At 48.4% G+C, this 22,423-nt stretch overlaps 1 protein-coding gene across 1 annotated transcript in view; it reads left to right on the top strand.

Annotated features, from left to right (window-relative positions):
- SLC2A9 (solute carrier family 2 member 9) overlaps positions 1–22,423 on the top strand; it is a 182,794-nt gene that overhangs the window by 126,614 nt on the left and 33,757 nt on the right. Inside the window, 2 exon segments of the mRNA XM_082652658.1 lie at positions 6,482–6,583; positions 8,156–8,231. Of these exon segments, the coding sequence (XP_082508784.1) occupies positions 6,482–6,583; positions 8,156–8,231 (178 nt within the window).

Genomic DNA, 22,423 nt, shown 5'->3' on the forward strand with positions numbered 1-22,423 from the left:
TTGATGTTTCACAATCTGGAAGTTTCTCAAAATTCTTGTCTTGAGTTATAGACTCTACCCAACTGTTATTATTAATTTTTACATTGATCATCAGGAAATCACAGTCAGTCTGGAACGAAAGTCATGGGGAAATTACAGTGTTTGTTTTTTGGATTTTCCCTTTTTTGTTTGTTTGGTTTTTTTTCTTGGTAAAGTATTTTGTTATGAGAAATCAGCATGAGCTCATTAGGGTAAATTTGAAAAATACAGAAAATAGAAACAAAGAAGAAATCACCTACAATTATACTATCCACATAAGTTTGGCAAAATCTCTCCTTGTGTTTTCTTTTTATTTTTACATAAATTTATGTATTTATTTTTGGCTGCATTGGGTCTTCGTTGCTGCACGCAGGCTTTCTCTACCTGCGGCGAGCAGGGGCTACTCTTCATTGTGATGCGTGGGCTTCTTATTGCAGTGGCTTCTCTTGTTGCAGAGCACGGGCTCTAGGCATGCGTGCTTCAGTAGTTGTGCCTCACGGGCTCTAGAGCTCAGGCTCGGTAGTTGTGGTACACGGGCTTAGTTGCTCTGCAGCATGCAGGATCTTCCCAGACCAGGGATCGAACCTGTGTCTCCTGCATTGGCAGGTGGATTCTTAACCACTGCGCCACCAGAGAAGTCCCGCCCCTTGTGTTTTCTATACATCGATGGCTGTATAAATCTTACTCAGTGTAATCCTATGTATAGACTAATTTTAACTCCGCTTTTGTTCACATAAACTTATGTCCAAATGATTTTCCATCTTATTATTTGTTTGAGTAAATTTTTATTGAAGTATCACATATGTACAGAAACATATGTAGATCGTCACCCCCTCTGAATTAGCACTAGTTGTGAAAGCTGTATCGTTCTTCAGAAATTGGCTATACAGCAATTTCCTTAACCATTGTTTGCGGGGTAGGGTTGTTGAGTGTCTCTGCTCAGAACCTGGATGGCAGAGCCACGCTGCCTGGAATCGGTTCCCAGCTGTGTCCCTTTTAAGCTGTATAACTCCGATAAGTTATTCAACAGCTCTGTGACTCGATTTCCGCATTTCTATAATAAGGACGCCATCCCTGCCTCACAGGGAAGGAGTGAGGACTAAGCAAGTAGACACAGTGATGCAAGCAATGCCTGACACTGACATATGACTCAGTGAGTGTTAACTGTTCTTGTTCTATTTAGGTAGGTTCCCATTATTTGTCATCTTAAATAAGGCTGTGATGGACGTTCTCACAGAGAGCAGGACTTTGCAGAGTCTCTCTCGATCTTTCCGTAGTTGAGGAAACCAAGACCAGAAGCAGTGACTTACCCAGGATCACACAGCAGTAGGTCAGAACCTGAGGGCGTGGGGAGCGCTCACATCAGGGCCCCTCTGCTCCCCAAGACCCTTTGTGCTCTACCTGAGATCTCAGGAACGTGCACATCAGTCCTGGAAGTCAGGTGATTGCCCCCATTTGAAAGAGGAGCAAACAGAGGGAGTGGGGATGCTTCCACCCTCGGTCTCTCTGACTCCAGAAACCCCTGCTTCTGGTCCCCACTCTCTGGCTGGTAGATCATCCTCAGTAAAGATGATAGTCTTCGATGAAGTACTTCTTTCAAGGACTAATCCCAGGAAGGAGGTAAATGACTGGGAGAGAAAGAGAGGACCTTTCTAAGATCAGAACTGGAGGTCACAGCCTCTGAAGAGTCTGCCCGCTGCTGCCTTCAAGTCTGGATCATGATGGGCCGTGGTCATTTGGATCTTGTGCATTCTAGAGGCATGGGCACCTTCGGCGGGCCCAGAGCAGGGATGGCGGCTTCATAGTGTTGGTGGTGGATTCATTCCTCCATGCGTTCATCCATGCCACAGGCAGCTGCAGGGCACCTATATCTTGCTTGTGCTTGGAGGTCACCAGTGATGTTATCATGATCTAAGGAGAAAGACCCAGAAACAGACACATGCCACGTGCAATGCTGGGATGAGCTCTCCTGTGAGGGGGTCCAGGAGGGCTTCCTGGAGGAGGGACTCAGGAGGCTGAGAGTTGAAGGGCCGGCAGAAGTTAGCCAGGTAAAGGAAAGCCTGTTCCGTGGCCCTGTGTGCAAGGCCCCAGTCTGCACTCCCTCCTAGTTTATTTTCTAAAGGAGCTGAAGATGCAGAATCGTCCATTGGAAAAAAGTGGTAAAAAAAAAAAATGGTAGCATTTACTCTAACCCCTTAGTTGAGTTGATGCTGCAGCAAGAACATCAATTTGGAAAACGAGCTGCTGGAAATTCATGAGATTAAAGTCAACGTGAAGCTGGGAGTCTGGGATGGAACAATGTGCTCGGGGAGAAAGCGTCTGGGCTCTAGGGCCTGGCGGCTCTGAATTCAAATCCTAATCAGCCTTTTCCCAGCTGAGTGGTTTGGGGAAAATCACCAACATCTCTGAACGTATTTGCTCATCTTTAAAATGGGTACATAACCATACCCACCTGTGGGAGGCAAAATACTGGCTCCCCAAGTGTCCACGTCCTAATTCCTGGAAACACGAATATGTTATTTTATGCGGCAAAAGAGGCTTTACAGATGTGATGAAATCAATGGTTGGGGGGATGGGGAGGTTACCCTGGATTATCCGGTGGATCCAGTGTAATCACAAGGGTCTGAAAAGAGGCAGGAGAGCTGTAGTCAGACAAGGAGATGTGATGACAAAAGCGGAGGTGGTGTAATTGTTGACTTTGAAGGTGGAGGGAGGGTCCCCAAGCCAAGGAGTGCAGGCGGCCTTGAGAAGCTGGGAAAGGCACGGAACAGATCCTCCCCTAGAGCCTCCAGAAGGGAGGCAGCCCTGCCAACAACTGAGTTTTGCTCCCTAAGACCTATTTTAGATTGTGGCCTCCAGACCTGGGAGATAATAAATATGTGTTTCTTTAAGCCACTAAATTTGTGGTAATTTGTTACAGCAGCCAGAGGAAACTCATGCACCACCTTACAGAATTTCTCATGGAAACAAAACTCAAAGTGTATGAAGGCCCACTGGACGGTCCTGACAGAGTCAATATTCAGTACATCCCTTGCCCATTCCAAAGCTGTTATTACCTTGTTTCCAAATATACGTATACTATTTCATCCAACCCTGTGAGGTAATTGCCTATCAAAAGGACTTGCCAAGTTTTTTGGGTTTTTTTTTCTTTCTTCTTACTGAGATTTTTGACGGTCTATTAAAATGGCTTTGGGCCTTAATAACATTGAGAAAGATTTTTGGTCATTTGATCTGCAATTAATTTCACCTCCTAGCATTGCTTGTCAGCTTGGGCAGCTGTAAATGATTGCCATCTTGCAGAAGCAGCTGGTTTTCCAAATCGATGTTCTCGCCGCAGCCTCAACTCTCTGATGAGTGAAGGTCCACGGAGTGTCGTTCAGGCCACACGAGCCTGAGGGTCGGCTGCCACGCGGGGCGGCGGCTTGTGGAGCACGAGGCTCATTCCGCTGAGTAGCTGGGACACTGGGCTTTTCTTTTTCTTTTTTCTCTCTTCTTTTTTTAATATTTTGGCCACACCACGTGGCATGTGGGATATTAGTCCCCCAACCAGGGATCGAACACGCACCCCCTTCAGTGGAAGCGCAGTGTCCTAACCACTGGACTGCCAGGGAATTCCCTGGGCTTTTTTCAATCAGGGGAAATAGAATTAACATAAGCCACTCTTGACCCCTTACTCATAACAGGAAGTTTTTGCAGTTGTCAGGAATGGACTGTGCCATCAAGCTGAAGTTAAAAAAAAAAATCTACTGGTTTCCACCGTCCGCTCTGCTTCCCAACACATGCCACAATTTCACCGTCAAAACCTTTAGTATTCTCTGCTGCATCTCGAGCCCCAGATCCAGTACATGCTAGAGGAGAGAGCGGGTGGAGGCGATGACGCAGAATGGCGTGGTCCCCTGGCCCTGCGCTTATTAGCTGGGTGACTGTGGGCCCGTTACTTAGCCTCTCTGGGCCCCAGTTTTCTCTTAGGGAAAGTGTGGGTAAGAACAAATCCATACTCCAACAGGTATTATCATGAGAATTATATAGTAATTCCCAGTGCTTGGCATGGAGCAGACACTTAATAAGTGTTCATTATTTTCATGGGCTGAATTGTGTCCCCTGAAAATTCACATGTTGAAATTCTAACCCCCAGTACCTTCATATGTGACCTGATTTGGAAAGAGGGTCATTGCAGATGTAATTAGTTGAGATCATACTGGAGTAGGGTGGACCCCTCATCCAATATGACTGGTGTCCTTATAAAAAGGGGGAAATCTGACACAGACACAGGACATACCATGTGAAGACTGAAGTTATATCACAAAACCCAAGGAGCTGCCAGAAGGTGGGAGAGGGGCCTGGGACAGACCCTCCACCACATCTTCAGAGGGAGGCTGGCCCTGCCAGCGCCTTGGTCTCGGACTTCCAGCCTCCGGGCCTGTGGGAAAAGACATTTCCATTGTTCAAGCCACCCAGTTTGTGGTACTTTATGACGGCAGCCCGAGAAAACTAGTACAATCATTGTTGGTGATTAATATTCCTGAAGAGAACCAAACACGTGTTATAGGTAAATCTGATCATGCCCTGCTACCGCCTACAAACCTGGAAGATGAAACTGGCCAGACTGTCCATTCCTTCAATATTCAGCAGGTGCCGGTTGAGCCCTTACTCTGTGCCAGGCCTGGGTCCTGGTGTGTGGGAGGCATCAGTGACCAAAAGAGACACACAGGTCCTTGCCCAGGAGAAGGCAAGCGCCCAGTGGGGAGGACCAACAGTAACAAAGGCATCGGTGGTCACCTGCATGGTGGTTAGAAGGTGGAAGATGCGGTGAGGAACAGCAGAGCAGAGAATCCGGATTGAGAGGTGGGATGGTTGCCCTGTTAAACACTGTGGTCGGGCTCGAGGGACAAGCGAGTTGTCTGTCACCCAGATACTTGGGGAAGAACATTCCAGGTGGAGCGAGCTGCCAGAAGGAAGGCCTGCCTCAGCCAGACCCCAGCAGCGCAGAGCCGGCCTGGTGAAGAGGAGAGGTTGGAGGGCGGATTAACTCGGGGTGGGCAGGTCTGTAGGGTGGGGGGCTCCATCCATCGGGAGCAGGGACCTTCAGTAGAGGGACACAGCCAGCCACAATGTGCCTGTAAGAAGGGATCCGGGGGACCATCACCTGGTCCCATTCCCTTCCTTCCCTCCTTCTGATTTCTTACGGGCGCCATGTTTGCTGATACCCCCTAGGGGCAGGGGGCGAGGACACCTGTTGATCTGGTATTATGGGTCGTCCTCCAGGACACAGTGGATCTGGAGAGGCCGATGGAGGATGTCTAGAGCAGGCTTTGCACGGGAGCAGGGATGTGTCTGCAATTAGAGGGACAGCAGGGGGCGCTGGTGGGGCTGGAGGGGAGCGGGTGTTGAAAGCAGATGCCATGTTGCGTTTGGGAACATATGTGTACGTATAACTGATTCACTTTGTTATAAAGCAGAAACTAACACACCATTGTAAAGCAATTATACTCCAATAAAGATGTTAAAAAAATAAAAGAATCTCTTTGGCCACTGTAAAGAAAATCGATGTGGGCAGGGGTGGTGAGGGCAGAAGCAGGGAGAGAGTGAGGATGCTCGAAGAGGCTGCTTTGCCCCGTGAATCGTCAGAATGAATGTGCACTAAAGCTGGCCTCAAACCTGAGTTCAGTTAATCCTCCTCTACGTAGGGAACTCTTCCATTGATAATAACGATTCTGCATCGCCCCCCACCTACTAAAAGATTAAGTCCCGAATTTATCTAACAACGGTTCTAGGAACTTAGCAGAGGGAAGGGGCCATATCAAACAAAAGCAAAACTGGATTTCTCATTTGGCCCCCAAACTCTCTGGAAGGCGTGAGTGGGTGCCCTGGGCTCCATCCAAGTGGGCAGCGCCCACCAGAGCTGAGAAATTAAAATTCAGGCTAAGCAGCCTTTCATATCCTGCGCTTACCTCATCATTTGAGAAGCGCTTACGTTAACCTGTTGCCTGGTGGGAAGTCTGCATGTGGATGTGGGGATTCTCCTGGTTCTGAGGGCTCATCCTCATGGGAGGGGCGTCAGAAGGGGAGCCAGTAAGGGGGAATCCAGAGCCAGGGCCCCGTGTCCCCAAGCAGACAAGCAGTTTTGCGCTGGGAGCCCATTTCCCTGAAGTACCCCTCCCATCCACTCCCGACTCTGATAATACCTTTTATCGGGTGGTTCTGTTTCTGAGTTTGGCCAAGGGCATTCCCTGCACCCCACTCTCTGGCCCCCAGGATGTGCAGCTGTGACTTTCTTCTCCCTCCCTTTCTTCCGCTCTCGTGAAGATCATTCCTCTGACTGTGGCAGGGTAGAAACTGGCCAGGCGCCTCCAGGTCAGAGCCATGCTTTAACAACGACCCCATTGCAGTTCCAAGCATCATGGTCCCCTTCGCTCGCTGCTAGAAGGGGAGTAATAACCGTCTCTCTCTGACCCTGACCTAGGGCTTGGTCATCGAGCGCATGGGACGGAGACCCCTCCTCATTGGTGGCTTTGGGCTGATGACCCTCTTCTTTGGGATCCTCACCGTCACGCTGACGCTGCAGGTGAGAGGATGTGTCTGTCGCTCCCCAAGGGAGCACAGCATGGGCATGGCTTCTGGCTTCGTGCTCTGGGACCTTCAGCTTGGGAGGTCCATACAGTCTACAGACGACTCTTGTAATGCAGAGTTCCCAAGGGCATCTCGGCTCTGAAGCTGCTGGGCACCCTTGGGGAGGGGGTTTAGTAATGGGTCCTTGAACTGGGGGGAAAAGAGACATGACTTCTGGTCCTGTCGCTGCCACTAGTGAGCTGTGTGGCCTCGGGCAAGATATGTCCCCTCCTGAGCCTCAGTCTACCCATCTGTGGAATAGAAGAGATAGCACGAGATGAGTCCTGAGATGCCTCTTGCAACTCTCGCATTCCAGCTCAGGGTGGCTGGCGCTGCTGTATGAGGCACCTTCACGCCTCATATCAATGCCTGTGGGTACCAAGAGGGGCTCTGGAGCCAGACCGCTGGGTGGGAATCCTGGCTTTCCCACTTACTCTCCATGAAACTTTTGGCAAGTCACTTAACCTCTCTGCTCCTCGGGGCCCCATGTCTAAACTGGGACAGTTATCCCTATATCCAGGGGTATCGTGAGGATTAAATGGGAAATGCACTGAAAGGACTTGGAACAGTGCCTGGAGCATAATAAGTGCTCAGTGAATGTATATTTGTGGGGATGGATAGAGCCATAGCTAATTCTTATGAAAGTGGTATTTTTTTTCCTTTCATGGTGATGAGGAAACCGAGGCATATATCTAAATGAATAAGCTGCCCAAGGTTTCACAGCTGGTGAATGGCAGAGCTGGGATCAGACCCCAGGATCTTGGGGTTTCCTCTGCCCCCCTCAATGCTCAAGGCAGCCTGCATTAATTGAGCACTTACTCGGTGCCTCGAGTCCATCTAGGCCCTATGGGAAGCATGATGCAAGGTCACAGTGGTCAATAAAACTTTGCATTTTTCAAAAACAAACCCCTAAATGGAGAGTTGCACGTGTTGGTCATCTGCCAAAGGTCTCAATGTCCCCCACATCTTTAGAAAAAGGCAACATTACAGTAATTCCCCTACATATGAACAAGTTCTGTTCCGAGAGCACGTTTGTAAGTACCGTTTGTTCGTAAGTCCAACAAAGTGAGCCTACGTACCCAACTAACACAATCGGCTATAGAGTACTGTACTGTAACATATTTATAATACTTTGCACACAAATAATACATGAAACACAAAAAATAAAGAAAACATTTTTAATCTTATGGTACAGTACCTTGAAAAGTACAGTAGTACAGTACAACAGCTGGCGTCCAGGGGCTGGCATCCAGTGAACAGGCAAGAAGAGTTACTGACTGGAGGAGGCTGAGACGATGCTAACTGCTTCACAGGCATCATCTCATCTCACTCTGACATCTGTAACATAGGCGGATGGGATGGCTTAAGGGTTATCATCATCCCCATTTTATGGACGCTGAAACTGGGGTTCAGAGGTGTAAAGTGAGCTGCCTCAGGTCATGCAGGTGGACTAAGGAGGAGCTGGGCTGGGTACCAGGTCCTCCAGCACAGCTGCCTCCTCACCTGCCCAACGGCTGCTCTCTTGCAGGACCACGCAGCCTGGATCCCTTACCTGAGCGTCGTGTGCGTTCTGGCCATTATCGCCGCCTTCTGCAGCGGGCCAGGTAAGGCACCCCTCCTTCCTCACATGCCAGCCCAGGCACTCATGGCACCATCAGGGTGGGGCGTTCTTATTGTACGGATAGAGAGCTCGGGGTCTGGGGAGGGGCAAGGGCCACTGGGAGTGGAGGGAGAGGGGAGGGTCCCCATCGATTTAAATGCAGTGACCGCCTTGGTTTCCATCCAACCGATGGTAGGTAACAGGCTCACTCAAAGATGCATAGATGGTAACATACAACAACACCGCAACCATTAACAGCTGCGAGAGCTGGGAGCCAGATTCACTAGTTTGGGATGAATCGAAGATACTCCAGTTACAGCCCGTGCCCACAGAGAAGCTACAGTTTAGTATGGAAGGTATAATGATAGTTATAATAATAATGGTAATGTCTAAGATTTATTCATCACTGATTATGTACTATACTTGGCCACGCACTTGATGTGTGTTAACTCATTTAAGGCTCGTGGCCGCTCTAGAGAAGCCAGAGATGGGAAGCTTCTTGCACAGAGCAAGCGGCGATGGAATTGCCCACCCCCCAGGCCCTAACCACCACCTTACACTGTACCTGCCTGAGTGTGGAGTCTGGAGTACTCTGAGCCTCAGTTTACCCAGGACCCACCTTCAGCCCCAGCTCTGCCATTTCCCTAGTGAGCAAGTCCTCTGCTCTCCTAGGGCCTCAGTTTCCTCATCTTTCAAATGGCCAGGGGAGGCGAGACTGAGGGCCCTGCCACCCCCAGCTGGGGGTCTGTGTCCCACAGGAGCCCAGTCAGAGGCCACGCTGGGGCTGGGAAGATGGTGTGGGGAAGGTCTGATGACTGTACAGATCTCTCCCGGAAGCACTGCTGTGGTTCTGATTTGTTTTGGTTTTTGTGTTGATGAAAACAAGTTTCTATCAGAACAAATGGACCCAAATTTCTCTCTGTCCCTTTGCACTGCTGATTTTCATGGGCCATCATGTTCCGAGCCCTGTCACATTTGTCCCCAGCCACGACAACAGAAGGCCATAATGAGATGGTGGAGAGGGCTGTGGAATGACTAGGGGAGGGCGTCAGGCACGCACACCTGTGTGCACACGCATACACGTGCATGCACACACATATACACACAGTGTGCTGTGATGATGAGATGGCCAGAGGAAGAAGGCACCTTCCAGGGGAGCAGCTAATGACAGGAGGACAAACAGCGAGCCCACGTTGCAGTTAAAGGAGATTCAAGGAGGGATGTGCTCAGTCCCATGGGGCCTCTGCACTACCAGCTCCACGGGCAGTAGTCACATTGGTACCCCTGGAGGTGGGTAGCCAGTGGCTCCATGCAAGGCCTGGGGACACTGGGGAGGAAACCCAGGGGGACAGTCTCTGCTCTCACGGAGCTCATAGGCTGGTGTGGCCATGTTACCGGGGATGTCATCCACCCAGTGAGGCCTGTCCTGACCACCTAGTATACATGCACAAACACAAACACACACACATATACACACACACGTACACACACACGTGCCCACATGTGTATACACACACATACACATACAAGTATACACAAACACATACACACAACACACACAAGTATACACATACACACATGCACACATGTACACACACATGCCATAGTCACACACATACACACACATACTCTCGATCACATCATCCTGGTTTACTTCCTTCACAGCATCGTTTACTGGCTCATCTCCATACTGTATCCTCATCTGTTTAATACAGGGATTGGCAATCTTTGTGCGCTGGATGTCTGAATACACATCATCCCTACTCTGCACAGTAGTCTTGATATTAGGATTAATTGCTCCCATTTACAAATGAGGAAACTGAAACCCAGAGAGGTTACAATGTCCCCTAACATGAACCAGCTGGTGAGTGCTGGAGTCGAGATCTGAACCAGGTCTTTAAAAACCTGTACTCTCTCTACCCCATTGCAAAGAATAAGAATTCACATCCATGCACTGCTCTGAGCTTTTCCAGCCCATTCCCTCTGTCCCCTGATCTAGTCCTCACACCAGTTGTCTGATAATAATAACATTTATTGAGCACTTACTATGCTCCAGGCCCTGTTCTAATGCTTTCTCATAAACATACTCTGTGAATATAAGATAACACAGAGTCAGACTGTCAAAAGAAAATCACAATCAGAGATTTTACTCAGAATCAAACTTTACTAATAATTCTCAGGTCATCGTTAAGACCTAGGTGAAGTCTGAAGTCATCAACACAGCTCCCCAGATTCTTCCTTGCATGTTAGAGTGCACTCTGGCCCAGATTAAACTTGTGAGGTGTCTAAATAAAACATGCAGGGCAACACTTACATACAGGAAGTATTTTATTCATGAAGCATCTTCATTTTATACTTTGATAATTACACAGCTGACACTGACATTTTCCAGTGGACTATACCCATAGCTATACATTCCATTCTAAATAGGCCAGGTGTAGCCCCCTAAAGGCATTTGGTACATAAGGACTCTCTTATCTTTCTGCTAGAAAATACCATTATGAGGTTGGCTTAGCAAGTTTACAAACAGAATGGACCAGGTCATTTCTTTTTCTTTCTTTCCTCTCTTCCTATCCCAGTTGATAGAAGATGAATTACAAGGTAAGCTGCAAAACCTTTCCTTCCCAAACTAATTTTATTCTCATTGTATAGATGAAAAAAAAAAAACAAAGATCATATTGATTAAGTCATTTTCCCCAAGTCACACAGCTAAGAGACAAGTGCTAGATTGGAATCTATACCATCTTGTTCTAGGAACTGCAGTCTGAACTCTGATCTATGCGTGTGGTCAGTACTCATTGGCTGTTTGCTAAAAGGTGCGTGGAGTTAGGCCCATTTTGAGATTGACTTGCAAGACTGACACAAAGAATTTGGGATAAAAGGGGAAGCTTCTGTTTTTATCTTCTTCAGATGGGTCTACTCTAGATCATTGTGAATCAGTCCTGTTTTTGTCTACACAGAAAGGTATAATTTTGCCATTCATATCTAGTTGTCAGATGTCTGTGGCTGAAGATGAAATCAGAGCATTTTGATTTTCATGGTTTCCAGCTGTTCTTGCTTCAAATATCATCTGTACACAGAGGTCAGGAGCAGTCTTTCTTCTTTGTCTCTTAAACTCAGATATGGAAATCACAGCTCTTCGTGTTGAAACAAAGGCCGTGCTGACACACGCAGAGCTTCACAATGAACTGAGGCAGAACAGAGGATTGGGATGATTTCAGAGCTGGCAGGGGACCTCAGAGGTCTTTTGGCAGATGAGGGGCTGTGTCCAGGAGCTGGGATGAATTAGAACTAAGGCATCCCAAGTTCATGAAAGAACAGAAAGGTTTTTCAGTCCAGTTATTCATTGGAAGTTCAAGTCCCATCTATGGTTTCCCTGCCAGGAAGTCCTCCAACCATGAGTTGATTGCTCCCATTGATGGGGAACTCACTACCTTACAAAACAAACAATGCTGTGGTCCGGGGTCAGGGAGCTATGGCCTGTGAGCCAAATCTGGCCCATGACCTGTTTTGTATGACCCATAAGCAAAGAATGGCTTCTACATTTTAAAAGGAAAACAAAAAGAATGCGTGACAGAGACCACATGCAGTGGCCCAAAAAGCCTAATATATTTCCTATCTGACCTTTTTCAGAAAAAGTTTGCTGCTCCCTCTAGCATCCCTCAATTCTGACATTTGGAAGAAGGGAGAATGAGGTAGCTTATGAGGGAGGGAAAGACGAATTTCCATACAGCAGGAACAGCCAGCGAAAATGCCAGAGTGTAAAAGGAAGTTAATGGCAAAGGAACAACAAATAATCCAGCAGGGCCAGAGCAGTGGTCCTCAAACATTGCTAAATCACCTGGCAAGCTTCTAAAAGTCCTGATGGCCAGGCTGCATCCACGGCCAGCCAAACCCTAATCTGGAGGTGGGACCTAGGCCAAACTTGGAAATCCCTGGGCTAGAGACGCCTTTTCCAACCTCATCTGAAAGCATTACAATTACCTGGGTGGCTTGAGAATTACAGTGAACTCTGACTCAGGCCTCACCTGACACTGGCTCAGTCGGACCTCCGGGGTAGAGCCAGGCAAGAACCGCTGTCCCAGCATTGGGGGGTGGGGGGAGCGTTGGAGCGGGGTGTACAGCACAGGACAAGTCAGAGATGTGTTGGAAGCAGGTCCACGGAAGCCGGGGCAGTGTGTTAAGATTTGCCATTTTATCCTGAGCTCCAGAGAGGTCCGTTGGGGGGATTTTTAAGATTTGCAGTGAGAAGAGTGGATCTGGGAGGCGGATGGATGGAAACAAAGCAGAAGCGAAGCCGCAAGCCAGGGGCCAGGTGGGAAACGCAGGCGGCAGGAAATGAGGGCCAGACGAGGGCAGTGGGCCTGGGCAGCGCCAGCCGGCAGGGACCCCATGGACGGGGGCCCTGTGCTGAGTGCAGGCTGCTGAGAGAAAGCTCCACATTTCAGGGTGGGATTTGAGCACTTTTCGGGTTTTTCTGATAACAGCTCTTCTCCCAGGAAGAATAGTGAGTGCTGACATGGTCTCTCAGTGGACGGGTTGGCCTTTTTCTCTGTCCTCTTACACAAAGATACTAAATTGAACTCATCCACAAACCTGCCTGAAGTGGTTACCTGACCCAAATCACAAAGCTTTGGCTTCTGTGCTTTTTCCCAAACCCTCTCCCTTCTTGCGATGATGTTGGCTCCCCTTGCAGTGTTTGCAAACACTGCTTTTCTGTGAGTGCGACCGTATTGCATGCTGAGTTTCCAGCATTTTAGATTCTGAGCTCTCCATCAGTGTCAGGGAGGCTCCCTGAGGAAGGTCCCTCTGCCCCCCTAATCTCGGATCAGCTGCTGGTCCCTACCCTCTGCTCCCCAAACCCCCCATGTTCACCGAGCTGCTGGGCCTCACCCACTCCAGCTACTGTACCCGGAGACTGACCAGGGCTTAGAAACTTCACGTGGATTCACACTGGCAGCACACAGCTTCAGCCCCTGGGGAAATTACCTGTCCAAGGGGAACTGCCATTTGAGTTGTGAGATCATCCTGCATCCTTCTAAGTGTACATGAAGGAACAGATCCCAGGAGGAGCCACCCTGGGAAAGCGAGGTTCGGAGCGATAAGAGCTAAACGGCCAAGGGCCTCCCCGGGGAGGCTGCCCCTCCACGATTGAATGAAGAGAATCTTCTTCCCAGGAGAGAAGCTGTAGGTTTGCCTGAGGCAGCTTCTGTGGTTAGCAGATCAAATGAAGGAGACTTGACAGGGAGTTGAAATTAGGTGAAGAGAAAGAAAGAAAACAAGAAAGGCAGTTTCCTGCTACATATTTTATTTGTTCGTGTGACCCCAAGGCAGTGGCAGAGAAGCCTAATAAATGAGGCACAGGATAGAAGAGCTTTATCTTCGAGAAAAAGGAGATCATCCCCAAAGCATGTAAATTACAGTTTGAAAACTCTTATTACCCACTGACTCTGTACCTGGCACCAAGTTCCGCCCTTTAAGGGCAGTTTATGAGCGGGTGCAGAGGACAGACACACCCTGGTCTACACAACAAGATGGAGTTTGATCACCGCTTTGACAAAGGAGCACATTATGATCTGAGCCTTCCAGAAGGCTGGAGCAGTCCTGATGGGAGAGATGCCAAGTGCCCAGGGAGCACATGCCTGGCTTGAAAAGGGGACACCTCTATCTATCACACTGATGTAATCTGGAAAGACTGCCCGCGTGTACTAACCTTTGCAGGGGCCATCAGGATCTCTGCCCTGCCCATCCCTCTCCCCCTGCCCCATCCCACTGTCCCTGCTTTACAGCTACACAGAGCTGTGTGCAGCTGCCCCACTGTCACCCACGCTTACATGATTTTACAAACCTGTCCCCCCACCTAGAACTCCACCCTTACACATTGTCAACTAAAAAAAAAAAAAAATGCACGTGAGAGTTGTGAGTTAAGTTTTATTTGGGGCAAAATGAGGACTATAGCCCGGGAGACAGCATTTAAGATAGCTCTGAGTGACCACTCCGAAGAGGTGGGGGGAAGGTCAGTATATATGCGATTTTGGTGAAGGGGGAGTACGTACAATCAAGCACATATGTTTGCAGAACGTTGCTGCTAGTCTCGAGGGGCAGACGTCACCGTGAACATTTTTAGTGCTTTTCTAGATACGAGGAGATGCAAGAATTGGGCTCATAAAATCTTCTGAAAATATCTAACTATCTGAAGACCTGTTCTGCCAGTCCTTCCCAGAGCACAGAGGGCCTCATTCCTGATCTCCACCCTGAACTCCTTTTAGGGGGTGTTGAAGGTCAGCGGCTGCAGCGGCTCATGATTTGATCCTTGTAGAGGTAGATGGCTCCCCCCCCATTTGAGGAATGGCTTCTCATCTTTAACAAGTCAGCTCACACTGTCCCTTGAACCTTTCTTAGAACTAGACAGCCCCTCCTCTGTGCTCGTTCAGCCCCCAGAATTGCTGCTGGTTTCACCCTCTCCACCCCGTATTACAATGGCTGAGGCTGCTCCGTTTCCTGTAATATCTGGGAATGTTTCAAAAGCAGAGAACTTGTTTCCATCACTTCTGTATTCCAGGCACCAAACACAGAGCCTGGCAACGGGTCAGCGCTCAATGTACGATTGTATTTCTCATGCATTCGTTTAGCACTCACGCATGGAGACCCCAACACCACTTCTGGCACCAAATGTGTCATGTTCCCCACACCCATCCTCCAATTCTCTAACACCAGCTGGGTGTCCAGCTGACTATCTGACTATCATTGGGGAAGGGGACTGGATTGACAGTTGAGGCTCAGAGAGGATAAGTGCTTTACCAAAAGTCACACAACTAATGAGCAGGGGAGCCAGGATTCCAGTTCAGGTTAGTGTGACTGCAGAGCCTGAGTTCTTAAGCTCTACAGTAGACTACCAAGATAACATAGGACCCGGGCACTGTGTAAGCATGTGGAGATAGTTACCTGGACAAGTGGGGGGTCAGGTTACCTGGCGGGAGGAAAGTTAAACTGCTTCCTGAATGTTGAGCTGAAGGGAGCAGAGTTATCAAGCATGGGTTTTCAGAGTGTGCACTCCCCACAGTGCCATGCCTAAAGATGCATCATCCCCATGTTAGACAGAGAACATATGCTGTCTCTGACATCAGCCCACAGGCAAACACAGTCATACACATACTCGGGAAAGCATGCCCACACACTGGTTCACACATATACATACATATACACACGTGTGTGTACCCCTCTCTGCAGATGTCCCCCGAGGCTCCTTTCTTACTCACTCTCAGAGGCCTGACTCCTATCCCTTGCCCGATTCCAAATCTGGCCTAGATTTCCAACTTCAGGGAAGGGGGTGGGGGGGGAGCATGGGTGGGTCCTGGCCTCCTGGGTGGGGTGAGCAGACAATGTGACATGCACGGGCACCAGACAGAGTTGTTGCCTGCCAGGTGTCTGGAGAGCTTCCCCGACTAAGGCGAGCTGGGCCACAGTGTGTGATTTTTCAGGTCATACAGAAACATACTAATTTGCGAAACTCTTTTTTTTTTTTGAGGAAGGGCCACATTTTCTGGTTTACAACAGTGTCATTTGGGCTAGCAGTGGCCCTGCAGTTGGCTGGCTGAAAAGAAAAGGAAGAACTTCTGGGCAGAGGACAGAAGTTCAGAGAGCAGGGTGTGCTGATGGACTCAAAGGACACAGAGTGTCCAGGAGGAGAGAGTCGAACGGAGTGGGGGTGCTGCAGGGAAGGTCCAGACACAAGGAAAGCAATGTCAGACTGTCACGGCCTTCGCAGGCTGAAATACTATATTTTGTCCTCCCTGCAGTAGGCAACCACTGAAGACCTTCAGGCTAAACTGTGACATTATCAGACTGGTGTTTAAAAAGTCTATAGTGTGGGGACTAATTGGAAGTAAAATATGGAAGATGGGAGAGGCTTAGTAGAAATGAATTTAGGGGTCATTAAAGAATTTGTATCAGTGAGCTATCACTGTGTAACAAATAACCCCAAAACCTAGTGCATTAAACAATAACCATCTATTGTTGCACCCAAGTCTATGGGTTGCCATGATAGTTTGCTACACTGGCCCAGGCTTTGCTGATATCCATGCATGTCTGCCTTTGGCTGGCAGATTGGCTGGATTCCAGTTAGTCTGAGGTGGCCTCAACCACTGTTTGTAATCAAGAGGGGTCACTTGATATCTGTCACCATCCAAGAGGATAGTCCAGCATTTTACATGATGGTAGCAAAATTGCAAGAGAAGAAACGTGCAAAACCTCCCAAGGTCCAAAACCTCCCAAGGCTTGACCTCACTTCTGCTGCATTCTCTTGGCCAAAATAAGTCACAAAGCCATCCCAGAACCAACGGGTGGAGAAAAAGCCTTTACCTCTCCTGGGACAGTCTACAAAGTACTGGGGCCATTCTGCAATCTCCCCAGAAGTTGTAACCATAGAATAGGAAAGGGATGGCAATTATGGACTCTCATTTTAGGAAGAAATATAAGTCATTCATTCATTTACCCATTTTATGAGTAATTATTGAGTGCAAACTGTGGAAAAGCCATCCTTCAAATCCTGGAGATACAGTGGTGAACCACACACACACACACACACACACACACACACACACACACACACACACACACACACAGTCCCTGCCTTTGGGGAGCTTACTTAAGCAACAGTCAGACGTCAGGGTCCCCGCTGGAAATGTATGACACAGTCCACTGGGATAATTTGAAAAGACAAATTGCAGTGGTGATGGCAGGCTACAGGGAAATGTCAAAGACCCTAATTATTTTTAAGGTCTCAGCATATGACATGAGCGTCCACCCCTCCACCTATTACTGGCCATGTAGGAAGCAATTTACTGAAAGTTAATTCATCACAAGTCAACTCACTGAATGGTTAAATTGCTGAAAGCCATATCATAGAGAAAAACAATTTGCTGAATTTATCTTTTTTTAATGACTTTATCATATTTTTTAAACTATCTCTCAAGAATGTAGGGAATTTTGTATGGACGCAACAATTTTAACACCTTTCATCGATTTCTGTGTTGTTCTTCATTAGGCTGCATAAGTGAATTTAGAAAAATTTTCCCTTTTTAATTTTTTTTGTGGTACGCGGGCCTCTCACTGTTGTGGCCTCTCCTGTTGCGGAGCACAGGCTCCGGACGCACAGGCTCAGCGGCCATGGCTCACAGGCCCAGCTGCTCCACGGCATGTGGGATCTTCCCGGACCGGGGCACGAACCCGTGTCCCCTGCATCGGCAGGCGGACTCTCAACCACTGCGCCACCAGGGAAGCCCCCTTTTTTTTTAGTTCCCTGTTGTTGTAGCTGAAGGCTACTGGGCAAGAGAAGGCACAGTTGAGCAGCATAAAATATATTTGTATCCACAGTAAGAATATATATCTTCCTCCCTCTTCAAATCCATTTTATTCCAAAGACTCATACACACAACAAGTAACAGGATTTGGATAGCAAGAGATGTGTCAACACATTTATCTTAATTTATTTGATTCCTGTGTTTGGAAAACAAGAGTTTGGGTAGCAAAGGTACAGAGAGCAAGGGATACCTGCACATCGGTAGATGAGGTTTCTCTTTTTCACGTATTCTTATTCACGAATGGATTTTTACATCATTGTCTTTTGGTGACTTGACCTTGAGCCGACCATGTGCCCTTCATCAGTCACTTCTCCAAGCCTAATTTCTGGCCAGGACAAGGAGATACCGCACTCCACTGCCCCAGAGCCCCAGGGAAGCCCCAGGGAAGCTGTGGGACTCAAGAAAGATGCTCTGTGGATGCTCTTGGGATCTCACTACAACTTTGTCAAAATCTGCATCGAGGGGCTTCCCTGGTGGCACAGTGGTTGAGAGTCCGCCTGCCGATGCAGGGGACACGGGTTCGTGCCCCGGTCCGGGAAGATCCCACGTGCCGCGGAGCGGCTGGGCCCGTGAGCCATGGCTGCTGAGCCTGCGCGTCCGGAGCCTGTGCTCCGCAACGGGAGAGGCCGCAAGAGTGAGAGGCCCGCGTACCGCAAAAAAAAAAAAAAAAAAATCTGCATCGATTTCGGCAAGTCCTTGTTCGGGTCTCAGTTTCCCCATCAATGAAATGTGGGGCTGAGCCAGATTAGGGGCTCTCCAGCTGGGTGGCTGTGTTTCAGAACCCCCTGCTAAGGTCAAATGTTCCTCCCCATCCGCTGTCCAGGCCGCTGGGTAGGCAACAGGATTGGCATTTTAACACATTTTCTGGAAGATTCCTGAGTAGCCAGTCCAGCCCAAACCACTTCCCTGCTTGTGGAAGCTTTCAGGCTTAGTGACCAACTCCAGGGCTGCCCAAAGACCTACACCCAGGTGGCTGGCCATACTGACCACTTGCCCCACTTCTCCTGCACAGACCCCCTGGGCAATGGGAAAAGTCATATGACCATGATGACAGTGTGAACAATCAAGTATTTAGCCAGCATTTTAGCTTCTGTGCTGAGTATTTCACTCAAGTGATCTCACCCAGCTCTCACACCAGCCCTATGGGGCAGAGCATCTTATTCCCATTTTGACCATGAGGAGGCTGGGCCTCCAGGAGGTTATGACTCTTATAGGTCATACGTGCAGATGCTCCTGCCGTCAGCGGGTGGCAATGTTTCTGCTCTTTTCTACGGTAGTTCAGCGAATATTGACCCCCCCGAAGATTCATGTCCATTCGGAACCTCAGAATGTGTCCTTGTTTAGAAATAAGGTCTTTGCAGATGTAATTAGTTAAGGATCTCAAGATAAAATCATCCTGGACTCAGGGTGGGCCTTAAATCCAATGACGAGTGGCCTTATAAGACAAGGAGAGAACACAGAGAGACACAGAGGGTGATGTGAAGATGGAAACAGAGATTGGAGTGATGTGGCCACAGGCCAAGGAGCACCAAGGCGTGTCAGCCACACCAGAAGTTAAGAGAAAGGCATGGACGCTTCCTCCCTTGCAGCCTCCAGAGAAAACCAACCCTGCCAACACCTCGATTTCAGACTTCTAGCCTCCAGAAGAGAAGAAATAAATACCTGCTGGTTTTAGTCACCAAGTTTGTGGTTATTTGTTAAAGCAGCCCTAGGAAACTAGCCAAGAGGTTGGCAGGAAAACATTTCCTTATCCCCAGAGAGCTGTTGATGTTGGGCCAATGGGCTTTGGAAATGACAGATTTCCATCATCTAACCATCATCATTCCCATCATCATTAATACCAAACAGATGGCTGGTAAGCTGCTCGCCAAGCTTACAGTGGGCATTCTGCTTATTCAAGAAGACCAAGGGGAACTTTTAAAATTAGTATCATCTTCCTTAAGGGGAGCACCTGTTCAGAGCTAGGTACCACATTCACCTGATCCTCAGAGCATCCTGCCAAGGAAACACCCTATTCCTGACAGACATACCTGGGCTCCTGGAGCCCACACTGTCCACATCATGTGGGCATAGGCGGTGCAGGATTTGAACCCACGTCTACCTGACTCTGGCGTCACCTTTCCTGCCATACTCTCTCCTGTTTTTCCAAACACTTAGTTTTCTTCTTTATCTCTTTCCCACAGCCTAAGGCAGAGTTAATTAGTGAGCTTATCTCCTGCAGTGTTAATTTGGAATTATGACAGTGCTCTGTATGACTGTCTGCCAAGTCCTTCCTGGAAAGGATGGTTACTCAGAAGCAATCACAAGCAAACGCTGTTTTGAGAGTGAATTTGAGCCTTCCAAGGTTTAGGGCAGAAGCCTGGATTTGCAACCAAAGTGTGGAAAGTTTTGAAAACTCTGGTTCTGCAGCCCTGAAGTCAGTGACACTCGCCAGGCTTCTAGGCTTCCCTGTGGTTCCCCCAGCAACCATCTTCCTCCTGGCTGGGATGGAGCAATCCTGGGACCGGGCAAGGGAACCTGTCACTTAGTTGTTCCTTGCAGCCGCTAAGATGGTGAGAGCATGATTCTCTGTCCGGGTTATTAGTGTCCCATGGCTGCTGTACCAAAGTGCCACAAACTGATGGCTTTAACAACAGAAAGTCACAGTCTGGAGGCCAGATGTCCAGAACCAAGGTGTCAGGAGAGCTGAGCTCCTCTAAAGGCTCAGGGGAGAATCTGTCCACGCCTCTCTCCTAGCTCCTGGTGGCTGCCAGCATTCCTTGACTTTTAGCCACATCACTCCAATCTCTGCCCCATCTTCATGTTGCCTCCTTCTCTGTGTCTGCCCCCAAATCCTTCCACCTTTCTCTTACAAAAGATACGTGTGATTGCATTTAGAACCCACGGCGATAATCCAGGATAAGTGCCTCGTCTCCAGACCCTTAACTTAATCATCCTTTTTGCCGGATAAAGTAGTATTCACACACTCCGGGGATTAGGAGATGGGGTATATACATGGAAGACCTCTCCCCACTCCTCGGTTCACTGCTCTGCAACAGCGCCCCCCTCCCACCGCCACGCAGCTCCACCCTCCTTCTCTTCTGTCTCACCCATTTCTAACCTCACAGTGGGTGAAGGGGCTCAACAGCTGTGACCCAACGCTTGTTGGCCTTCCTTGCACAGGCAGTGACCTGGCAGCTGCCTATGGAATTTCCACCTCTGTTTGGTCTTGGTTCTGAGTCCAAATGAAGCTTCTGTGTTAACCTCCTGTTACCCACGTAACGTAAATGTTAAGCAGAGACAATGTGGTTACAAGGCAAGGAGTGGTCACCTCCGTTAAAGAGGGTCAGGGAGGCATAAAAAGGAACACATGCAGTGTCTGGATCTTGAGTTAATAGGAAGTAGTTCTTGGGGGCAAGGTGGGGTGGGGCAGGGGCTGTGTCAGTGTCCTGTGGCTGCCATTCACAACCACCACTAACCTGGTGGCTTAGAGTAACATACCTTTATTCTCCATGGTTCTGGGGCCCAGAAATCTGAAACCACTTTCACTGGGACAGAGTCAACGTATCTGCTGGGCTGGTTCCTTCTGCTCTGGGGGCATATGTTTTCTGGTCTTTTCCCACTTAGAGGCCGCCCACATGCCTTGGCTTGTGGCCCCTTCCTCAATCTTCAAAGCCAACAGGGTAGAACCTTCTCTCCTCTCTGAACTCTCTGAACTCCTGCGTCTCTTTTATAAGGACCCTGCAATTCCATTGGGCCCATCTGGATTGGGTAGGGTAATTCAGAATAATCTCCCCATCTCAAGATCCTAACTTAATCACACCTGCAACATCTCTTCTGTCCTACAGGTAACATTCACAGGTTCTGGGGATTAGGACATAGACATCTTTGTGAGGGCAGGGTGCTGGTTAGGGACATTCCAGGTAGTAATAGCATTTCCTAAGACTAAAATGCATAAGAAAGTGGGATATATTTGGAAAATGGTAAGTAGTCCAGGTGGCTGGTGGCATCATGGGGGAGCATGAGTATTGGCAGAGGGGCTAAGAGGTAGGCAGGACCAGATCAGACTCTGCCTCGTATACTCAACTTCTATAATGAGTGTATTAGTTTTGCTTGGGCCGCCATGACAAAGTCCTACAAACCAGGCAGCATAAACAACAGAAATGTGTTGTCTCACAATTCTAGAAGTAGGAAGTCCAAGATCAAGGTGTCAACAGAGTTGGTTTCTTCTGTGGCCTCTCTCATTGGCTTGTGGAGGGCCCTCTTCTCACTGTGACCTCACGTGGCCTTTCTTCTGTGTGTGTCTGTGCCTTAATCTCTTCTTATAAGATTGGGTTAGGACTCACCCACATGACCTCATTTAATCTTAAAGGCCCCATTTCCAAATGCAGTCACATTCTGAGGTATTGGAGGTTAGGATTTCGATACATGAATTTTGGAGGGGACACAATTCAGCCCATAACAGTAATTTAAAATGAAGGTCCTAGAACAAGAAACATCCATGGTTCAGGTACTAATTCTTCCTCTTACTAATGGTGTGGCTTGGGGCAAGTTGCTTAACCTCTCTGGGCCTCATCTGAAAACTAGAGATAACAGTAGTATCCACCTCACTGGGCCGCTGTAAGGATTAAATCCATCCATTTATTAAGTGGATAATTACTGATGGTAGCCATGTTCCAGGCATTTCTGTAGGTGCTGGGGATACAGTAGTGAAGAGACAAAACACCTGTCACCATGGAATGTTTATTATAGTGAGACGTTGTATGCTGTATTGGTAAACAATATAAAACAACGTGAAAATTCACTTATAAAGTATATTGGACTGGAATAAGCACTATGGAGAAAATTCGAGCAG

The sequence above is a fragment of the Grampus griseus genome (assembly GCF_964374135.1).
Source record: "Grampus griseus genome assembly, chromosome: 4".
Taxonomy (NCBI): domain Eukaryota; kingdom Metazoa; phylum Chordata; class Mammalia; order Artiodactyla; family Delphinidae; genus Grampus; species Grampus griseus.